Here is a 16,896-nt window from a genome sequence, read left to right as displayed (position 1 = left end):
GCTGTCAAGAGCCTCAGGTAGGGGAAGAAACAGAGCCCCCTTGCTGTGTAGGCCCAGCCCAGCTACCCCAATGAGGTCTTGGGGCTCTGTTGTGCCCACCTGCCCCAGCTCCGAGCTGGGCAGCCTCTGTTGCTGTCAAGATGCTTGCGTCGGGGGTAGGGGAAGGGAGTCTTCCCCTCCTCATCTCATGGGCCCAGCCCAGCTTCCTCCAAGACCACAGCAAGGGTAGCTGGGGGGGCTTCCTTCCCCTACCCTCTGTCTCCCACTGCTCAGGGAGGAGACTCTGTCTCCTCTCTGTGACAGCCCTGGGAGCAGGGCTGGGCTGGTGCTCACCCTTGCAAGCACCAGCTCAGCTCCACAAAGTCTCATGGGAAATGGGCAGAATCGTCCAAAATTAACCCTTGCAGGGAACCCCAGGTTCCCTAAGGTGTTCTGCTTTAGAGCACCCCTCTCTGATACTTCGTCAGATGAGGGTTACATTTTCACATGATAGGCCATTTTAAGTGTTCTGCAGCTGTGAATATTTGTTAAATTATGGCTGTAGAGTGCTCAGGGGCCTCTGCATAAAAAATGTAACTTTTGTAAGCGCCCTCAGTGGGCCTTATGGGCTAACGTGCTATTTATCCTGAGTAAATGTTGCTGTTGCCTCCAAGGACCTGTTAGGCCCTAATACTACATGGTTTGAATAAGAATAAGCAGCTCTTCAGTGGCCATAGGCTTAGATGATAACATCATCTAAGAGATCAGCAAGGAGAGGCAGGGTTAGACACAAATCCAAAGTGCATTTCTCTTCTACTCTTTTTATACCATATTTACTCAAATCCAAGATGAGGGGTTTTCCTCATTCAACATAGGGGGCAAAAATAGGTCTCATTTTGGATTAGACTACTGGCTCAAGGCAGGCAACTGCTGTGGTTCTAGCTCTGGCTCCAGCCCTGGCCCTGATCCAGGCCCAGGGCCAGAGCTGAAACCATTGCTTGCCCCAGACCAAGGCTAGGGCGGAAGCTGTTTCTGGTGCTGCTGCTGCCTGATCTGGACTGGGGTGGCTCAAGGTGGCTTGTGCTACAGGGAAGGGGGTGCACAGTGGGGGGATTGTGGGGGAGACTTTATAGTACATAGTGGAGCACAGGGGAGACTGTGAAGTGGGGGCAGCGTGTAGAGGAGACAATGTGGCATAGGTGGGGGGACCACAGAGGAGAATGCATGGTGTGGGGACCAAGGCTGGATCTGCTCCTGCCACAATACTGACATCACTGTCACTGCTGCCTGGTTGGAGTTGGGGTTAGAGCCACTGTGCGCTCTGTGCCCCAGGCCGGAGGCACATGAGTAAACGCTGTGCTTGGGAGCAATAAATTCTAGTGTGATGTGTGCTGGAGTTTATTGCATTAATTGCACATGTAGATGTGCCCATTGGGTCAGACCAGTGGTATATCTAGCTCAATGTCCTATCTCTGACAGTGGCAGGGGTGGATACTTTAGAGGGAAAGCATACAAATAAGGTAAGTCTAGAGTAACCTGTACCACACCATACTTTCCCTGGCATTCACCATCATTGGTTTAGAGATGTTAGAGGATACATCCCTGCCTGTTCTATTTAATATCTATTAGTGGATCCATCATCCATGAACTTGTCTAGTCCCTTTTTGAACCTGACTATACAATCTGCAGCTACAACCTCTTGTTGTGATGAGTTTCACAAGTTGACTATGCACTGCCTAAAAAGTATTTTCTCTTGTTTAGTTTTCTCCTTAACACAGGGGTGGGCAAAATATAGCCTGTGGACCTGCCAGGCCATTCTATCCAGCCTGTGGAGCCCCTAAAAAAATTAGTAAACTAATATTTATTTGCTTCTGGCTTCCTGTCAAAGCTGACAGGAGCCAGGGGCAGTAGGACGCAGGGGGAGTCCTCAGCAGAATTGAGCAGCCCAGCCCGCCCCACACCCAGCCATTTCACTCTTCCTGCCCCGGCCTGCTCCAGCACCACATGGCTCCTGGCTGCATTGCCAGACTGGGGAGCACAGGGCCACACTGGTAGGTGTGTGTGTGTGTGTGTGTGTGTGTGTGTGTTTGTGTGCAGGCAGGGGCAGTGTGTGCGCGTGTGTGTGTGTGCACGTGCAGGCAGGGGCAGTGTGTGTGTTCATAGGGTGAGTCCCACAGAAAAACCCCACCATACACATGCACTCACACCCACACCCCAGCCACCCTGCCCCCACACAGCCCCCCCTACAAAGCCCATACCCACCCACAGCCCCCCATCAACCTATACACCCCCCCACAATAATACAAAGTAAGACTTTATTTTAAGCTATTGTGCAATCACCTCTGTGTACACTACACAAATGCATTAAAATCAGGACAAAAATATTTTTTGAAATCAAATTAATGAATGGTGTGGATGTTTGCTTTTTAGAACATAATTTGCTATTTTTCTGGTTCCAAGATGGCAAAACCCCTTGCTGAAAGGAGTACTTCTGGGGGCAAGGAGGGGGACTTCATGTGGCAAAGGTCAGAGGTTAGGGGGCAGGATTTCCAGTCACAAGATGGTGACCAGGGGGCAGGGCACCTGGCAAGAAGCGGGGATACCCATGTGGCTCTTGACAGCTTGCCAAAACTTGGTAAGTGCCCCTCTGCCTGAAATAATTGCCCGCCCTTGCCTTAAGCACAGCCATATTACACTGATGTTGGCTACAATTTGAATTCCCATGAAAACTAAACTTAATGTCCTAGCAACTGTGGAGACTCACATTTTTGAAGACATTCCATCAGGGTGTTAATACATCATTTTGCACATATTCTCCATTTCTTTTGCCATTGAGCATGAGGTTAGCTATTGGCAACAGTGCCTCTACTTTGTTTTATCAAATAAGTAATTTTGACATGCAACTTAGTGAGGGGGCAAGTATTTGAGGCATTAGGCTGGACATATTAACTGGAACAGACACCTTTTCCTGTTCATGTTGACACTAGGTCAGAAAGCGTGAGTCATCATTTGGATCACATTGGTTACATTAAGGCAGAACGCTTCCCAGCTTCATGGGCTTATCTCTCTCTCCTCTCTATGGTGAAGTTGTGGTATCTCAAAGCACATACAAGGTGCAGACAGAAGTGACAATTTTCACCTGTTCTGGCCCCTAAAAGCATTCTATAGCTGTGACCAAACAGAAGTGCATGGCTGCAGAGCACTTTAAAAGGGCCTGATTCCACAAAAATCTAAACCCTCATTGCATCAGGGTTCAGATGAAAACACTCCAAAGTAGACCGCCTTCAGTAACTTTTGTCTGCGCAGCCCTGCTTCTGGTGCTGTCTTCAAAATGGGAGGGGAAAGAGAGTGGAGGGAGTTCAATCTGGGTTTTTTTCAACCAGTGCTGGAGGGTAGATTGGGGTCCCCCCATTTGGTGCCCCCCCTAAAGTGGGGAGGGGGATTCAATCCACCCACTCTCCAGCACTTTGGCTTAAACCCCCAAAGACTGAACTCCCTCCACTCCCTTTCCCCCTCCCATTCTGAAAACAGCCTGGGGCTGGGATGGGGGAGGGGCATTGCTAGGGATAGTGGCTGCAGGCTTTAAATGGCAGCTCAATCCCCCAGCATCCGGGACCCAACAGTGAATGTCTGTGGGGTTTGGAGGATCGTAGTAACTCATGGTGCTTCCTGTGAAGTGCCATGAGTTACAATGGGGAGCTCTTCTATCTACACCTACAGTGCCTCTGAACTGTACCACCTGTTTGACCAGATGTGTTTGTACCAGTCTCCTTTGGCAATATTTTTATCTGGCACTTTGGCATAACATTCATAAAGCCAGTAACAAATGGCCAACAGATGGTAACAGAATTGTGCCAGAAGGAGTAGTGGGCAGTTTCCATCAATGTTGCTGCCAGTTGCAACACATTTCTATGAGGGTGACACTATCTCTTGGACTACTGTCAGGCAAGATTGCTGGCCTCCCTCCTTAGCCCTTGGATATTGGCTGCTTCCGCTCTTTGCAAGCTGTCTCGCATTACAGACTGATACAGGCAGATGTACCAATTGGACCTATATCAAAGAATACTGGTATGCGCTGTTGCTCACATGTGACTTCTTTATAATCTTGTAACAATATAAGTGTAGCAAAACTGCTCTTACTTTAACTTTGCTCCATTTGGGGTCAAAGCTGTGTCACTATTGGATCATGTGGATGTTACACTTGGATAATAAGGTCCGATGTGTGCTCCCAAATAGCAGCTCCCCTTTTCTTTTTAAAGTGGCTAAAAGGTGTATTTGTCTGTTCCCTCCCTCTAGCTTTTCCTTCCTCCACTGCCCCATACTAATATAACAGAGAGCAGGATTTTTTATCAAGGGTTTTTTTTTTTAAATCAATCTTGGATCCAATGCTCAAGAGGTCGTCTTTCTTCTGTTATACCAGTGGGGACCAACCTTTTTGGCAAATTAGCCCCACACCTCTGAGTGCCACTCTGATCCTCTTGCTTTGCTCCATCTGCTTTCTGTTTCCCGTCCTGTGCTCCTTGCATGATCTGATGCTCTGCTTTCTGCTCTGTCTGCCATTGTGCTGTCTGTCCATTCCCTAGTCTGCTGTGTGGAGCATGCAAAGGCTGCCTGTATGATTTGTGGCGCCTGTGTTGCAGTAAAGCTACCTCGCCTTGTATCATCAGCATCAGTAATAAGGACATTCCTATCAGAATTCTAGTGACACTTTGGCAGTGATGCATAAAATAGAGTAGAATCCCTCTTTCATAACTGTCAGGACCAGGGATTTGGGTTTTCCATTCATCACAGAAAACCACAATGTTCTCCTTTTAAGGAGAAAAATATGGGAAATAGTGGGTTTCTCCTTGCAGGCTGAGAGGGAAGGCAGTAAGAGGGGGCACCGTGTATAGCCAGGTGGCATGAGAGCAGGTCCTGCAGCTCTCTGCAGACAAGTTGGGATGTGAGGTGGAGGCCCCCAAGTGAGGGAAGGAGGGAGTTGGGGCTGGGGGCACTGCCCAGTTGGGGTGGTGCAGGGGGCTTGGGATCCAAGGCTGGGGTGGGAATGTGTGGCTGCAGAGCCTGGCTGGGGAGCAGGATGAAGCTGCAGGTTGCTTATCTGGGGAGGGTAGCAGGGGGCTGGCATCCCACCACTGGGTGCACTTCCAGGGTGGCATGATGGGCACACGCCACCCAGATTTGTGTGCAGGTTGCGGGCAGATGCAGGCTGGTGGCTGCAGGCTCAGGGCTCCCCATCTTGCTGCTTTTCCCCCAAGGGCCTCCATGTCCCAGCAGGCCGGACCTGGCATAGTAGGGCAGAGCAAAGTGGGGTGGGGAGGCTTGGTGCTGCTGCTAGGAGCCCCACACTGCCATGGCAAGATGCTGCTGCTGGGTGGACAGGGGGCACCTTGCTATGGCACCAAGCACTGAGCCTCTCTACCCCACTCTGCTGTGGCCTGCCATGCTGGGTCCTGCCCACTGGGTCATGGGGGCCACCAGGAGGGATAGCAGCAGGGCAGTAAGCTCCGGGCCTGCAGTGGGCAGCCCACATCCACCCTCCCCCATGGGTTCTGATCCAGCTGTGCTGTCTATGTGGTGGGAGAGCCTGACTCTGAGCTCTGCTCCAGCCACAGCAGCCATCATCTCCCATGGGTGGCATGCTGGGGGGGACAGGATTATGGACCCGGGTCCTTGACCCTGTAGCCCTGGCAGCTGGGGACCACCTTCAGCAGGGCTGGGGGTGAGGGGGCAGGGGGCTGTTGGTCAGGAGTGAGGGGCATTGGCAGGGCCAAAAGGCTGTGGGTGGGGAGTGAGGAGCACCGGCTGGACTTGGGGGCTCTGAGTTGGGAGTGAGGGGCAATGGCCTGGGCAGGGCACTGGCATAGGGGGGCTGCTCAGTGCCACAAAGCAGTGGCAAGGGACAGCTGGAGGTGGACCCACGTCTTGGTGAGTGAAGGGGGCAGGGTAAGCTCTGATTTTCCATGATAAAAAAACCCCAAAATCAAATGCCAACGTTTATAGGCATTTAGAATTTATTTTATTATAGTGAGTGAGGCTCTGGTAGAGTTCCAAACTGCTTTAAAATTGTAAATAGATCAATTAAAATGTTGTGTTCAGCTGATAACTATATATACAGCAGCATTTCATTTTAATCATGGAAAAATGCAGAGTTTGGATTTTTAATCAGAGCATTTTGATTTTCCTTTTAATCAGAGAATTTGTAATTTTTAAACAGAGAAAACTAGGATCCCTGGTTATGACGATGATGACAAGCTCTGCAGTGGGAACAGTAACGTCTTGTTTTCATCAGTTTATCAGCAAATGTGACTCAAAGACATGTTAATGAGACCATGCTGTTTTTACACAGCGACTTTTCCAATAGCTGTCAGATTAAGATGACATTCCCACAAATTGTTCTGAAGAAAAATTAGATTTTTCTTTTCTTATTTTGTGGATTTATTGTGGGGGCTGAACTGTGTGGCTGACGTAGACATTCTCTGGATTTGTGCTTGGTTGAAAAGATTTCACCCTCACAAGCCTAGATTTCATCCTGTCGTGATGTCAAAATCCTGCGTTCATAACCTCATATTGTCTTGATTTGAAAATGATTTTGGCATTAGAGGTGCAGCTTGCAATTTCACTGGAAGAGCCAGGAGGAGGGGAGGTGGCCCTAGAAAGAGTAATACCCTGGGAGGCAGCAGAAGCTAATGGTTAAAACATGGAAGTTAGAACTGGCCAGCCAGCGTCTACTCAAGTACTTAAATAATATGCCAGTCCTCTAAATGGCATAGGTAGACCCGTACACATAAGACAGAGGTTATTTAATTCAAGGAGGTGGCTGGCTTATTTCACAGGCAGATCCTGGGGCCAGCAGCCATTTTTATGGGTTGGGTGCAGTGCCTCCCCTCCCCCCCCCGGCTGAAGGGCACTGGTGGCCCTGTCCTTCACTGCTGATTGGCTGTGATTCTGTGAAGGCTGTCCGTCACATGACTTCTCCCCTTGCTGTTGATTGGTTGCAAGGGGTGTCCATCATGCAGCTCTGCCCCTTGCCACCAATTGATGGAGAGGGGTGAGGCCACACAACAGGTAGCCCTCTCAGTCAATCAGTGGTGAGGGGCAGGGGCAGCAGCCCTTTGTGATGGTGGCCTTGGGCTGCAGCACCAGCTCCCTCTGGGGAGACAGCATTTTATTTTCAATAAACTTTTCTTTTCTTTTCTTTTCTTCTTTTTTTGCAGCGAGCTTGCTGTTTTTTGCAAAGCCCACCCTTTTCCTTGGAGCCCACGTGAATTCACATTTTTTGCACAGTTTTGAATTTAGTAGGTCCCTACCTATGTGGTGCTCTCTGTCTTCCTCTTACTGGAAGGAAAATTAACTTGATATTTTTTAAATCCTGAAAAGTGTTTTTTATGATTTCTTTATCAACAGAGTTCTTATGCTCCTTCCTCTGCTAACAGCCTCTGTGACATTTGGAGTCACTTCGACCTATTTGTCTCTGTTTCTGTATTTGGTGAAAGTAAGGGTGGGAGATGTGGGTCAGAATTCTTTGAGAGCCTTAGATGACAAATGCAAGGTGTGAAATGTCGTTGTTAATGCACGCTGCAAGAAAAACACTGGAGAAACTTGTGTAGTTTAAACTAAAATATAAATCTATTTAATACAATGTAAATTTTTGCCGTCATTGGAAAAGCTCTGGAAATAAAATAACCTATATGATTGTTTTCATGATTGATTGTTCTTTGACTAAATTAATTGCCTTTTGTTTCAGGGTATTTGTGCGAGCAGTGTAGGGAAGGAGCCACATACTCAGATGCAGTGATCTCTCCAAATTTAGAAACCACTAAAATCATGCGAGTTCCTCATGCTGTGTCAATGGCAGACTGCACAGCTGCCTGCTGTGACCTTTCAGGTTGTGACTTGTCCTGGATGTTTGAACGGCGTTGCTACATTGTGAACTGCCAGCATAAAGAGAACTGTGAACCTAAGAAAATCGAAACGGTTAAGTCTTACCTTACCTTTGTACTGAGACCCTCTCAGCGACCAGCCACGTTGCTAGGGTATGGACAGGTGCTCCCAAATATGGTTCATTCTGTGGGACACCAGAATGAGCCCTCTGAGGAAGTGAGTAATTTGAAGGAGTTATCTTTGCTAAGTAAAGATCACAGCCTTGAAGAGGTACCTGAATACACAGATGACTACAGGGAACTGGAGCAGGACCCGTTTCAGCTGAGCATCAAGCATGAACAGAAGGAGAGCACTGATTACACAGACTGGGGCCTGATGGTGACTAGTGAAAATGGCTTTAACTCTTCAGGTACTGAAGACAATGGTGAGAATCTGGCTGAAAAAGACAGGGGAGTCGATAAACTGGAAAACCTCATGAATAAAAACAGGTCTAAATCCAACTCTGCTACTGTATCCTTCAAGGAGAAGCTGCCATTTCTTGCAGAAGCTACTCCATTCCCAGTGAAGAAAACAGCAAATGAAGCAGTTGTTCCACCACCTATCCAAGCCAGTGATAATCTCAGGCAAGAGGTATGTGTATTCCAAGATCCCAGAAGATGTGGTAGTGTTCTGCACTGTAGTGCCTTTTCAATCAAAACAGAAGATTGCTTTGTAGAATACTCCCTAAGGAAATCGAATGCTGCCTTGCATTACTGACTTCTCATATTACTGTATGAGAGTGAACAAACCCTGCTTCCCCAGGCTAAGCTACTTGAAATGCAATGCTACTTAGATGAGCAGAAGGCCCTCAGATGTCTGTCAGCCATTAAGGAGTAAGTCCACTGGTAGCAGAGCAAAGGAGAACCCATTTGAAGCTCTCAGGTTTGCGGATGTGGGTCTGGATTGCAATGAGTCTGTGTGGTATTTTGCCATTCTGACCTTCAGAGCATATTATCCTGGAAGAGCTCGCAGGATGGTTTAGCTCGGCATATAGCATGCATTTTGACAGGCCCTGAGGGGGAGTGGGATTTAGGAGAATAAACAGAGAGTTAGGACTGAGAAATTTCAGCATTGAAATCTTGGCTTTGGCTCAGGCCTAAATTCAGTGTGTGGCCTGTTCAAATACAACCAACTCTGTGTTTCCCCATCCATAAAATAACCTAGTATAATAGTGCAAGTGGTAACGTACTGAATAATAAGTATTTGTATAGTGTTTTGAACATGTAAAGCACCCTATCAATGCCAAATAGCATTAGTGGACACTCCTTTTCACTCTGCCCTGAAAAGCTTATAGCATAAGCAAAGAGCAGACACAAGAAGTGAGTATGACAAACTATGTGTGGGAAGTGGGGAGGCAGGATAAGGGCAGTAGACTAGAAATAAGATTATGTGGTTTAATGGGATTTATATCCCTCAGGCCTTGCCCCTTTTCTGGTCAGCTGACTTCCCCCAGGCTTTCTTGTAGGTACCTCCTAATCAATCTCATTAGCTGTTTGCTGTGGCAACCCAGTTGCACTTGTGCCCTGCCCTTTCTGGGTTGCTGCCCAGATGTGCCACACTGTCTGCAACCCCCTTTTCAAAAGCTTAGCTCTGCCCATGTGTATATCTGTGAAATCACCATTTGTTCATAGGACAGGTCAGCTGAAGAGCACTGTTCCATTAGCTAGATGATTCAGAGTTGGCATCTTGTTTACAGGCATTAAGAAAACAGAAATGAAGAACACCAATCAATCAGGTCTTAGAAATAAACAGTAAAATTACAATATACAGACAAAAGATGCAAATTTTCAGTACATAATGAAATGGTGGGAATGTGAAATATTATGACTTTCTGATGTCAGATCAATGGCCATTTCTGAGTATTTGTTGGTTAATATTACTGCATCATCATTGTCACCATACATGGCTCTGAGAACTGCTGGCCTTGCAAATTTTCCAAAGTATCTTTATTTTCTTGGCAATCTCCTGATTTTATTGAAAATACTGTTGAGGTTGTGAATTTTCTGCAGAAACTTATGGCAGATGTTTTGCTTCACGTGGGACTTCCAAATCAGTTTGCGCATTATAGAAATGTATATCTGACTTTGAACAATGATTTATCTTAATAACTTTCTCCCTACAATTCATCTCATAGGTTCTAACACCTTCCCATAATCCTTCTTCAGACAACCTGGGATTCACACCAACTATTTTAGAGAGAACCCAGGTCTCCACAACAACTCAGCATAGTCTGACTCCAGATGGAACCACACCACTTACTACTAACCCTCTCCCCTCTCGGTCTACTGTCACACAGCAATTTGTATCTCCTACCAGTGGGGCCAAAGCAGGTAACTTTTTTTCAAGGCTGAACTTCGGGCAGAAAGTATTGAGAAACTGATGCCTCCTAAGCCAAAACCCAAAACAGATTCCTGATGTGCCTGGCAGACTGTGAGTGAAATTTCTTTTTGCCAAATTGATTGGGGAGCAGAAGCTTTGTACCAAAGTGCAATTTATCACTAATACGTGAGCTATCAATAGCACAACTTTCATATTGTGATACTGAGTGACAAAGAATCTAAAAGCCAAGGATCACTAATTCATTTGTGGTGGCTAAGGAGCTCTGTCAAAGGGGGATCAGCTAGGGAATCAAAGAGGCCTTTGACTGTTTTTATAGTGTTGAAGCCTGGTCCTTTTTAATAGTCTTCCCACTCGAGCGTCTGTGGAGATGGTAATAGTAATATTATCTATTGGGGGGGGGAAGCAAACCCTGTTCAGTGTTTTGCTTGATTGTTAGAGGGTAATGTTTTTCTTTTGTGCCTGTCAAATCAGCATTTCTGAACAAAGGCTGGGAACAGGTTTTAGTTCCTTTTCCTATTGGATTTCTATTTTCTGGGGCTGGCTTGTTTCCTGCCATAAAACCACACATCCGAGTTTGGCGAGTATATAGCCCACACTCTTCAGCTGTAGGTTTATAAACTCCAGGCTCAATCTCAGGCATGTCTTGGACAAAAGAAATTAAATTTAAGGCCAGTCAGAATTCTGCCCACGAGTTCTTTATTAAGACCACTTTTGTTTTTGAAAATGGATTTATTTTTGGACCTATTGAGAAATGTTGTTTTCAGCAGGGGTCTCTGGAAATTCAAAATGGCCTGCCTTAACCAGACCATTATCATTAGGTGACCTTTGAAAATGCTGCACTGTTCAGAACCCTTGCAGCATGTAGCAGCAGGGTTCCACTCACCGGTGACTGTAACAGCCAGACAGCTCTCCAGCTGTGCCTTCTTCCTCAAGCACTTCCAGCCTAAGGGACAGTCACAATCCAGGTCAACTGTTAGTGCTTTTCTTATGCATCTTCTATGCAAAATGCAGGGGTGTTTTCCAGGAAATGATTGTGTCATCACTGGGACTACTCTTCTCTCACGAGGATGGGATCTAAAAGCAAGATTCAGTCCTTAATTCAGGACTTCCAACTCCTGGAAAGCCTTTGGTGTAGATCTGTTTGAACCCTGCCTGAAAGTATACTGCCAAAAAGAAACCCCATTACTGAATAGATCTGTGTAGATAAGAGTGGTTTGCAGGAAGGGAGATTTTGTTCCTAGGTGAAGAGCAGCATGAAATAACATGCAAAGTGTTAAGCCATGGTTAAGCCATGGGTTCATGGCAGCCTCTTATTGTAATGGAATTTTAAAAAGTAGCTCTCTGAATAACATATTAGCTATGCCTTTTAGAGCATCACACAAACATGTAAATGGTACACACTTGACAAAAAAGGCAAGAGCCTATTGCTTTGGTAAAGACTATGCTGAATTATTTAGTATGGTTTTTTTTATTCTAATGCTGATTGCATTTTTCTTTGGAGAGCTTCCAACAATAAAGCTCTTGGAAACTGTTCACAAAACTGTTATCAGAATCACTGAGTGTTGTCTGGTGGATGACTCAGGCACACACATGATTCAGTTTAGGGCTGAAATTTTGCCCTTAAGCAAAACAAATGCACTTGGGCTGAGGAAGAGAGATTTGTGTGCCCCTAAGTGGCTTAGCAGATGGAGTCTGAAGTGTCCTGGAGAGAAAGTCAAGGTCCTTTGGCAAGTGCTCAGGAGAATGCACAGCAATAGTGTTGACTTCACCTGGGAGAAGGTGGGCTCCCTGGCTTTGCACTTGGACAGGGTTAGAATGCTGGATCTGTTAGTTGGTCCCTGGTCTGCATTCATGGACCATAAGTAATGGGAATACAGAAGAGTTATGCATGGGGAAAGGCAGAGGCTTTCTTTTCATATTTTCTATTAGTACACTTGTTGCCTCCAAGGGCCCGTTAGTTCCTGCTATAATGTGGTTCAAAGGACACAGCAGCTACTCAGTGAATATGATGATACTGTTGGCCAGGTGATCAGACTGGCTGACAGGAGGGATAGTGAAGTGTTAAATGCAAATCCAAAGTGCATTTCTGGTTTATTCTTTTTATACGTTAGAAATGCTTACATTAAGCCTGCATCATTGCCCACGCATGATAAATCATTTTTGGTACTAAGCACCTTACAGTTTTCTAATTAAATGAACTTACTGTACTTAATTACCACATTCCTATATATTACTTGTATCCATTGTGACAAGTCTGGTTGTACCAACCTACGTGGTTCTCTGTTATACGAGTTTGTACTACCTCTGTTCATCTTGGGATGTTCCTGAATAAATTCCAAATGGTTGGATGCACTCTGGTGCTTTCTATTGAATTTCAGGATTGGAGGTTTTAACACTTACTGCTCCTGGTAATATTAATGTAGGTGCTAAGTTTATTCTGATTGCAACTTTGGGGGAACAGTTTGTAACCTGGAGAGAGAAAATAAATCCATAATCATGATTATTCTTATCAATTGTAATCTGATAATTACATTTCCTTGATAATTTATAATTTGTACCTACTTTGAAGGTTGCCAGTTGATGAACGATGACTGTATCCCTATTAAAACGTTTTAAATTAATTTCTCCTTAATTGTATTATTTTTTAAATGTAGAGTCAATAAAAGAGCTCATTGTATCAGCTGGTGATAACATCCAGGTGACACTCCCCAGAAATGAAGTTGAACTGAATGCTTTTGTTGTCCCACCACCACCTACAGGTGAGTTGAATGGTCTTGTCATACAAGAAAACACAAAATATTGACATTTGAATGAAGTTGGACTTCATGCTAGATGTACCTCATAACTAGGAAGGAATTCTGAGGGTCCAGTTTCCCCTTCTGATATGTCGAGATCCTCTTGGCCAAACCCTGTGAGCACTGATAGACCTGCAGGCCCCCACTCTAATTCACGGCGCTTTACATAAAGCACCATCAGTTAGTGTCCCCCAACCCAACATACATTTGTCTGTTGGTCCAGGAGAGTGGGGGTGCTTGGGGATTGAGCTCCACTTCAGAGATGATCAAGCCTGAAGATGCTGCCTGTATCCTCTCTTCCCTAGCCTTGCCCCCGCCCTGCCCTCCTCCCCAGCTTTGGTGCTTCTATAGAGAGTGGGGAGAAGTACGAAGGAGCGAGCTGTGGCCTGGGGTTTGCCCAGCCTGACAGAAGTTCCCTAAGGCACTCCAGAGCAGAGCACCTTTATCTGATCGCACATTTGATGAGGATTAATTTGTTGCGTGATCGGCACTTTTAAAGTGCTCTGCAGCTGTGCATGTGTGTCATGGCATGGCTGTAGGGCACTTTCAGGGGACTGACAAATGTAACTTCTGTGTGTACCCTGTGGCTCTAGCTGTGAGAGGGGTTTCTAAGTGGACTTTTGAGTCTAGCTCATTGTAGCCTTTCTGCTGTAGCATTCATATGGACTAGCCAGATCGTCTTCTAGAAATGCACTACGTCAGACCTTACATTGATTGCTTCCAGGGGAGCTACTTATATTATTTACAGGGCTGGTGGAGGAGCAGAGGATATGGATTAAGCTTTTAAAGCATTACATTGAACTCTTAATGCTGCTTTTTAGCTGCTAGTGGAAAGAACAAATGCACTGTAAGTGAGCCTGTAAAACAAAAATGATTCCAGTGCTCAGGTCAGTGATGGTGAAGAAAAGAAGCTACTTCAAATACCACTGAGTGAGCTACAGCACCATAGTGCGTGCTGTTATTTCAGAGGCTAAAACATGAGAGATCATTATTTTGACTAAAATTTTTGGCATTACAGATGCTGTACCTAATTTCATCATTTCTCCCTGTATGTTTAGCTTGAAGGCAAAACTATTGATTACTTTTCTTCTTTTTCTACCCTAGAAACTGCTTATAGCTATGAGTGGAGCCTGATCAGTCACCCTGCTGACTATGAGGGTGAAATGGAGCACAGGCATACACCAACACTGAAACTCTCACAGGTAAGTGCTCTGAGGTTTAGTGTGACTTGACCCATCTAACTGTTGTGTGAGGTCTTGGAGTCTGTGGTGATGTCTGCATTTGGTTTGGTATGTATAGCGAATCCTGAACTTTTCAGTTTGCTTCATATTTCAGTCCAGGTAATTTTTTTTCTTTTTTTTTAGTTAGTCAAGAAGTTGGGGAAAAATAATGTTTTCTTTCTTGTGTTCTTATAAAAAAAAATCAAGAAATTTTTAAATGAAAAGGTGTTTTGACTCGAACAATGAAAATCATTGGTTTTATTCTTTTCCCCCACCATGAACAATTCAGCAAAACTCTCATGAATTTGTGTTTCTTTTGGCTACAAAATTTCACTTATCTTTAGATACTACAGTTTTGCTTCCTGCAGCTTGCTGTTGAAAAGTCTATGGCTAGGGAGAGACATTACACATAAACCAGTTTAAGTGATCAGAAACTGGTTTAAACCTGTAACAGAATAGAAGTTCAGTGCATATAAACTAGTTTAAAAATGGCTGAAACCTGTTTAAGACAAACCTTGTTGAATGTAGTATCACATTTAACTGATTTGGGTCAAACCAGTTTATGCAATGTCTGTCCCAGACCCCTTGCTGGTTTAAGTTAAACCATAGGCCCCCAGCATCCCAGATACTTTGCAGCCCTGGACAGGGCTTTCTGCTCCAGAGAGATGGGCTGGCCTCTTCCCTCAGCTCTCTGGCTGGAGCTCTGGCACAGACTTGCAGGCATAGCTGCATTTGCCTGGCTTCCCTGTTCCCCCTCCCCTCTCCTACATCACTGATCATAAAAAAAAAAGTGGAGAAGTGTCTGTGTAAAGCAGACAGGACAAATGCAGACAGGACAGTGTCTGCTTAAGGCTTTTTGGAGCTAATCAACAGGTAGCTGCTAATGTCCCTCCATCCTTCCTTGGAAAAAGTTGTTTAAGAAGAGCTTGAACTAATGAGAGAGGCTTTTGTTTTGCTGATGGGCTGATAACTGCTCTGTTATCAACTCCCTGCTGGGCTGTTCAAGAGCAGTTTATGGGGGAACTCCTCCCTAATCTGAGTGTCCTGTCAGGGCCTGGCCATGCCCCCCCAGCTCAGCCGTGTGGAAGGGAAGGGAGGGCTGCTCTAGTGTCCCCCAGCATCTGCCTGCATTTCTTCAGTCTAGAGAGGATGTCTGTGCAGTTACAAATGGGTTCAGGTTAGACTAACCTGCAAATATTGAACCAGTTCAGGCTCAGGCTTTTTAAATGTCTGTCCCTAACCTATATGGTCACTGTTTTATAAATCAGTTTCACCTTCTACTGAAAGTCTTAGATCTTTGACTGGTATGAATCAGCAAAATCCTGCTGAGGCATTTTGCAAACAGTAAGGAAAATATGATCTATAGAATCGGAGTAAATTGGGCACCCTGCTTCTTTCTCATGTGTAGACTCATCACAGAAAAGTTTTACTGACTGACAAAGTTCCCTTGCTTACAATTTTTCAAAGGACTGATCTTTTCAGGCAGTGATTCCCAAATTTTTAAGATCACTAAAACATGATCAACCCTCAGAATTTCCCATGCATCCTTATCATTAAACTTTTAATTTGATGTGGGTCCAGCAGGACTTTGCAAGCCACAGTTGGGAACCACTGTCCTAGGGCAGGGGTTGTCAACCAGAGGTATGTGTACCCCCAGGGGTACTTAGAAAGGTCTTTGGGGGTATGTGTGGGTGGGCAGAATCAGAGCACACCCTGGGGCATGGCAGTAGCATCTCCTTCGGTGTGTTCACCTCTTACCTGGGGGAGGGAGAGGGGCACACTGGGCACTGCTGGCCCCACATGGCACATTGTGGTGCCTCCCCACCCCCTGCCCCAGCTAGCTTTCCTGATTGACTGCCCTCAGCCAAAAGCCGGTGACGGGTGGTTGTGGCAGCCACTGTGTGCAAGCTCTTCCCCCATTTGGCCGCTCCTCCCAGTGCCACCACTACACTCAACTCAGGAGAGCATGGGTGGGGTGCACGCCTCCAGATCTGCATGTGAGGCAGGGTGGCACAGGGTGGGCTGGGGCTGCACTAGGTTGTTCTCGGTGGGTGGGCTGAGGAGCATTGTGCTTGGGGCGGTTGGCAGTGACACTGGAAGTGGGGGTTGAAGGGGCTATGGAGAATTCTGGAGTGGCTGCAGCCCCCCATAGCTCCCCTGCCAGCGCTGCTTCCACCGGCCCCAAGCGCAGCCCGACCAGCCACCCAGCCCCAGCCCACCCCATGCGCACAGATCCAGAGGCATGCACCTCCCCATGCCCTCCTGGGGTGTGTGCAGCTCAATCCTGGGCCTTGCCTGGCTGTGCAGCCCCTGCCCCACTCCCTCCCTCACCGAGGGGGGCCTACAGGAGCGGGGCTATAGAGGGAGGAGGGGGTGCAGTCACTCCAGAATTTGCCATAGTCCCCCAACCCTCCTCCCAGCTTCCGCTGAAGTCTTCCAAGCAACTCTTCTAGGGACACATCTCCCCCATTCCCACACCTCCAACACAGCTAGCCCCAGCCACCTTTCTGCATACTGGTCATTGCTGAGTCAGCAGCAGGACACAACTATCCCCTTGTATGTGGTTTACCAGTGAAAACAGGCCCACTCTGACCTTTGCAGCCCTGACCTCCTGAGTCCCTAATGTGCAATCCTGTGTGCAG

The 16,896-nt window shown here is 46.4% G+C and overlaps 1 protein-coding gene across 5 annotated transcripts in view; it reads left to right on the top strand.

Annotated features, from left to right (window-relative positions):
• Nucleotides 1-16,896, top strand: part of KIAA0319 (KIAA0319 ortholog) — a 97,314-nt gene that overhangs the window by 24,746 nt on the left and 55,672 nt on the right. For 4 of the 5 annotated variants that reach the window (XR_002098723.1, XM_019523722.1, XM_019523713.1 and 1 more), the window contains exons 2-5: nucleotides 7,724-8,490; nucleotides 10,034-10,229; nucleotides 12,894-12,998; nucleotides 14,139-14,236. Coding sequence is in view for 4 of the 5 variants with exons in the window: in XM_019523722.1 (XP_019379267.1) it covers nucleotides 7,724-8,490; nucleotides 10,034-10,229; nucleotides 12,894-12,998; nucleotides 14,139-14,236 (1,166 nt within the window). In the remaining variant the exon portion in view is untranslated. Of the gene's footprint in view, nucleotides 1-7,723; nucleotides 8,491-10,033; nucleotides 10,230-12,410; nucleotides 12,659-12,893; nucleotides 12,999-14,138; nucleotides 14,237-16,896 lie in introns of those variants that run through there. The other variant, XM_019523744.1, reaches the window with a different exon arrangement.

The sequence above is a fragment of the Gavialis gangeticus genome, unplaced genomic scaffold (genome assembly GCF_001723915.1).
Source record: "Gavialis gangeticus isolate Ggan-Ray unplaced genomic scaffold, GavGan_comp1, whole genome shotgun sequence".
NCBI classification, from domain to species: domain Eukaryota; kingdom Metazoa; phylum Chordata; order Crocodylia; family Gavialidae; genus Gavialis; species Gavialis gangeticus.
This window is presented reverse-complemented; position numbering and strand designations above follow the sequence as displayed.